Consider the following 6,093-nt stretch of genomic DNA (forward strand, 5'->3'; position numbering starts at 1 on the left):
TAGTTTTCTTGATGATAACTTTTTAGAACTGCATTAATAATATCTGAACTTGAAGTCATTGGCCAAGTCTTCTACCCTTGCCAACACCCCTACCCCCACTCTAGAGTTGTACTAAGGGTCATGTCGAACTATCAAAGCCCAGAGTTTCTAGGGTGTCGGACCAACCCAAGTCAACCGAGTCTGGTCTATTTCTTACGATCTTATCCTTTATCATTCCTCCATCATCTTTCTACTCATGACTCATGTGGCCATGTTCTCTTTGAAAGGATTAGTTGCAGAGACCATGGTGTCTTATGTATCATTTTGAAGTATGTCATTCATAAGTATTTTTTTGCGTTTATTCAAATTTCAATTATAATTTATCATTGTATTGAGCGAATATGTATTTATGTTATGTTATTTTATTATTGATTTAGGTAAAATCTGGATTGAACAAGTTTGAATGAAATTGGATTACAGCGGTAGAAAATTGAGGAATTGTCAACCAAAATAATCAAGGCTCAAAATTGAGGACCTGTCATGCAAATAAAGAGGATATGAGATGCACAAAAAATTAATGTTGAGGACCAAAGTGCACGAAATTTGAAGAAAATTCCAACTTTAGATGATTTTCTAATTACACTCAAATTCCATATTGGAGATGCTTTAAGATTCTTTTTTAGAGTTATTATGGACTTTTGTTCTTAGTTTTAATCATTCTTTTTATGAGACACACAATTCAAGAGAGAAAAACATAAAAAAAGATCAAATAGTGAAAAATTAGGGGTCTGTTCGGTAATAATTATGAGAATTGATTTTTTGACCGTTAGAAACAAAAAGTGGGTTCCACCTATGAGTGAAGAAATAAAAAATGACAGTTGACTTAGAGAAGTAACGTTCAAAAAATGAATTTTTTTGGGTGAAAAATCAGAACCAAATGGGGGTTAGGTCTTGCAAGATTTTGGAATTGAAGAAGAAGATTTTTTTTTTTTTTTTTTTTTTTTGTACAAGATTCAATTCATTCGTTCATCAAGATTTTAAAAATCGATTATAAAATCTATTCTCGTTTATTATTTTTCCTTCATTAGCATGATTAGCTAAATCATTAGCCAAGGCAAACAGTATAATTTATGTGTGACCCTTTAATTTAATTTTCAAGATTTTAAAAGTTTAATTAATATGTGTTAATTTTATCTATGTTATTTAAAGCTTTGAATTATTTGGTCAATAATTTGATGATTCGTGTATCTATAACGAATTGAGAGGTAAATTATAGATTTTGATCACATAATAAAATTCGGTAATTGGTATAAAAGTTTAGAGATATCTTTTCGAGTTAGTGCAGACGTTACATTGATTCTTAGATATTTAATGCAATTAATTAAGGTGTATCCGAATTCACATTTACTTAGATAAATGGAATCATTTTGAACTCGAGAGAGGTAAATTAAATACATTGTAAGACCAACCGAACACTATAATAGGTAAAGAATCTTCATTAGCTAATTAAAGGGGATCCATAGATGAAATTGTAAATCCTAACATCCACATTCTCACATAGAATATTACTAGCTCCATCATATCTTTGACCTTTTAAATTAGATATACTTAAGCTATGTTGGATAATAATCGATCAATTCCAGTCTTAAGTAAGACAACTATGGTAATCCAAAGAGTTAATTGATCCTATGGTCACTAAATTTAGGTCTATGTCTTTGATTGGTCACTGAAGTTTAAAATGTTGAGTTTTGGTCACTGAACTTAGGTTCATGTGTTCGATTGCTCACTGAAATTTAAAATGTCGAGTTTTGGGCACGAAACTTTGGAAAATATCTTACGTTACTTATTGGCATAATTGTTGAACTTTGAAAAATATCGGATTTACAATGAGTAATGTACAAAAATTTTTTAGAGTTCAGTGAGTAATGTACAACAGTTTTCAAAATTTAATGACCAAACTCGACATTTCAAATTTCAGTGACCAATCAAAGATATGGACCTAAGTTCAGTGACCATTGGAACAATTAACTCTACTCCAAACATCTATGATACCAATAAAATGTTCCAATACACGATCATTCTTCACATAATGAATAACAACTGACGTTTACTTCTTTATTGAAATGTCACGTGATTCATCAACTAGAATATAAAACAAACTATCACCCATATAATTATAATCACATTTAGAGTTTTATAAGCAATAGCACTTACAATAGCTTTTTGGATGTTAATTTGAAGTTTTTTGGCGCATTCGTTAAAGCAACAACCTTAATCTCAATCTTATGATCACACAACCAATACAATAGTGAAAGAAAGTTTCCTTGATTTTTTGAAACTTTAGATTCATCATGTGACATGGTCTATCATTGGTATTGGGACTATAAGCCAAACAAGCATGAGAAACTGGTACAAAAGAAGATGCCAACTCTAACATGGACAAGTTAGAGTTCCCTTTTCTTCAATATACAAAATGAGTATTCATTTCAATAAATGTTGAGGCTTTAGTATTGGCCACAACTTGCATCTACTACAACATACGTGGTTCTCTCTATGATTAAGCTTACTCACCAAACTATAGAGAAGTCGTGAAAGGGGATAAGGATAAGAGGAACCTGAAATTAGCTCTAATAATGTTCTATTCGTTGGCCTGGCAAAGGAGACATTTGGAGAATGCCTACCGGAACGTGAGCATTCTGGGGTTACTGGATGAGGTGAACAAGAAGTGCAATTTGGGACAATCGGAGAAGAAAGATTTGATCAAAATATTCTTCTACAATGTCTATTCAAATTGTGTTGATGGAAGCATTTTTTATGGTGTGAAAATGGACATGGTTTCATTTGCAATGAACTGCTACATTCTAATTCCCATGATGAATAACTTATTGGATCCAGATGCTTAAGAAAATTTGCTCAAAGAAAGTTATTTTCTGACAATACTCTCTAAAAGATTGGAATAAACTACTCAGTAGTGGAAAAGTTTGTGCAAATGTTGAATTGGAAGGGCCTTTAAGAAGTAGAGATTAGGCATTCAACAGTAGAAATTGTTGTGAATTTACTTAAACATGCGCAGCGAAAATAAAAATAATTTCAATTCTTACCAGGATTCATCTTTGTATTTAGATAAGTATTGTGATAAAAGTTGTACATTTTCTTAGATCTGCAAACTCCTTTGCGTTATCTTTGTTCCAGCAACTTGGATCTGCCTTTCATAGCTGTCCAATTGTCCAGCCTACAATGAATTCCACATAGAGAACAGATTGCAGCCACCAAGGTTTTCTCTTCTTGTGTTAGCAAGAATTATGAGATTCTCAATTGAATTGAAAACCCTAGTCACGTATTTACACAAGACCAAACGGGCTTGGCCTAACCCTGTCCAATATTTAATTAATCCATTTAATTAAATTTGGTCCATGAGTCAATTAATCCAATTAATTAATTCGAGCCTATAAATAACCAACTCAATTAATTAATTCATCCAACGATTGTTAAATTAATTAATTGACAAATTGCAGTCTTCCAATTTTCTTTTGTGTGCGACCCATCAGGTTCCCAATCACGATGCCTAATGACGTGAAATATTTATTTTGATCTAATTAAAATTTATAAATTAAAACACCCTTCTAATTTATCATCAATTCACATTTGCCGTCCTAGATTGACATCTTGCAATGTATCAGGAAAACACATGTTGCGAAAAATGTCACGTGGTATGACAAAACCAAAGTTGTTCATTTACTACGAAACTATAATCCCTTCGTCAATACAATTCGATCAATTATGAGATATGAAATTGTTTCAATCTCGATTATCGATCATATCTTTCATTCTACTATTAAGTCAATATAAGTCGAAAACTCCTTTTCGACTTATGAGTATACCTTGGTCAAGGATTTCGTTATCGACTTAATTGAACGAAATATAGATCACAATCTCTTACCTTTTTAAGAGTGAAGAATCCTCTATTGACCATTCACAGCCATCATATGGTTCTTGACATAACCGAACAATGCCGTATTAGCAGCCCTTGGCAGAGCAACATCCAACACCATCAAAGTATGACCGTTTTCATACAAGGCACTATGACGACCTCAAGTCAAAGGACCAATTCTACTACCGAACGTTAGAGATTAACCACTAACACTTAGATAGTTATCCATGTGGAATCTCTTAGCGGGTCTCCAATGTTTTGTTCTATAACAAAATATCCACACATTCATTTAAGTGTCACCACACTTTAGCTTGTGAGATAAGCTACTTACTTTACAAGTAAGAAATACCACGTGTGATGGTCTATCCGTAATAACGATATCCGTATCTCGTTATTACTTACAACCATGGATTATTCAAGATCCAATCATATGTAATTTGCATTTCACAATCACAACTTCTTGTGATTAAAAAATCACTTAAACTTGAATCTTCGAACTTTATTATTAATAGCATCTATCATAATATTAATTTAAATAAATAATAGATCTTGCCAAAAATAAATGTATTAAATATATTAAAAGTGTTTAAAACCTAAATCGATTGGATCTAGGGCATAACACTTACAAACTCGCACTTGCACTAGATCCAATCACTCATGTATCTAGTACCATAAGCATCCACATGACGATCATGTTTCTATTGTGACAACGATTTTGTCAATGGATCTGCAATATTGTCATCTGTGGGAACTTGCTCTATGTTTACGTCATTTCTTTGTATAATCTCCCCGATAAGATGATATCGCCTTAGCACATGTTTGGATCGTTGATGAGACCTTGGTTCCTTCGCTTGTGCGATGGCTCCATTGTTATCACAATTCAAAGGTGTGAGATCAACAGTGCTAGGAACGACTCCAGTTCATTAATGAACTTCTTGATCCAGACAGCTTCCTTCACTGCTTCAGAAGTAGTAATGTACTCGGCTTCTATTGTTGAATCAGCATTTGTCTCATGTTTGGAACTTTTCCAACTAACCGCTCCATTGTTGAGAGTAAACATATATCCGGATTGAGACTTGCTATTATCTTTATAGTATACCAATGAACCTTTAGTTCATCTCCTCCATAGATCAAGAACACATCTTTAGTCCTTCTCAGGTGCTTAAGAATGTTTTCAACCGCTATCCAGTATTTCTCACCGGGGTTTGCTTGAAACTTGCTCGTAACACTTAGAGCATATGAAATATCTGGTCTCGTACATAGCATCGCATACATAATAGATCCTATCTCTGAAGCATAAGGAATCTTATCCATGTGATTTCTTTCATCATGTGTTTTAGGACACATATTTTTTGAGAGGTAAATTCCTTGTGACATAGGACACAAATCTCTCTTGGATTCTTCTATGTTAAATCTTCTCAAGATTTTGTCTATGTACGAAGATTGGGATAAGCCAAACAATCTTTTATATCTATCTCTATAGATCTTGATTTCCAAGATATACGCCGCTTTTCCCATATCTTTTATGGAGAAATTTTTTGACAACCATAATTTTACCGATTAAAGCATTGAGATATCGTTTCCCATTAATAATATGTCATCGACATATAATATTAGGAATGCGACCGCGCTCCCACTTGTCTTCTTGTAAACACACGATTCATCTTTATTTTTGATAAAATCAAACTTCTTGATTGTCTCATCAAAACGAAGATTCCAGCTCATAGAGCCTTGCTTTAATCCATAAATGGATCAATTAAGCTTACATACCTTGTTGGCTTTTTTGGATTCTAAACCTTCTGGTTGTGTCATGTACATATCTTATTGCAAATTTCCTTTAAAGAAAGCAGTTTTGACATCCATTTGCCATATCTCATAATCATGGTATGCAGCTATTGCAAGTAAAATTCGAATGGATTTCAGCATGGCTACAGTTGAAAAGGTTTCATCAAAGTCAACACCTTTTGCTACTAGCCTTGCTTTGTATGTATTGACGTTTCCATCCACATCGACATTTTTCTTGTGAACCCATTTGCAAGTTCAAGATTATTGATGTATTGCTAAACTTATCTCTTGGTCGAAGAAAATTGAAGCCTTGGAATTGTTTTCAAAATTTAAGATCTACCTAATTTTCATCGTTTAATTTATATTTTCAGTATTGGATATTCTTCTATGCTTGATGT

At 33.0% G+C, this 6,093-nt stretch overlaps 1 protein-coding gene across 1 annotated transcript; it reads right to left on the reverse strand.

The window, feature by feature from the left end:
* Nucleotides 1–4,790: 4,790 nt before the first annotated feature.
* Nucleotides 4,791–5,728, reverse strand: LOC111400346. Its single transcript, XM_023027759.1, has 3 exons — nt 5,681–5,728; nt 5,010–5,125; nt 4,791–4,941 (listed from the first exon to the last, which is right to left on the reverse strand). The coding sequence occupies exons 1-3, from the start codon at nt 5,726–5,728 to the stop codon at nt 4,791–4,793; spliced, it is 315 nt and encodes a 104-aa protein (XP_022883527.1).
* Nucleotides 5,729–6,093: the final 365 nt, after the last annotated feature.

This window comes from Olea europaea, chromosome 10 (assembly GCF_002742605.1).
Source record: "Olea europaea var. sylvestris chromosome 10, O_europaea_v1, whole genome shotgun sequence".
Lineage (NCBI taxonomy): Eukaryota > Viridiplantae > Streptophyta > Magnoliopsida > Lamiales > Oleaceae > Olea > Olea europaea.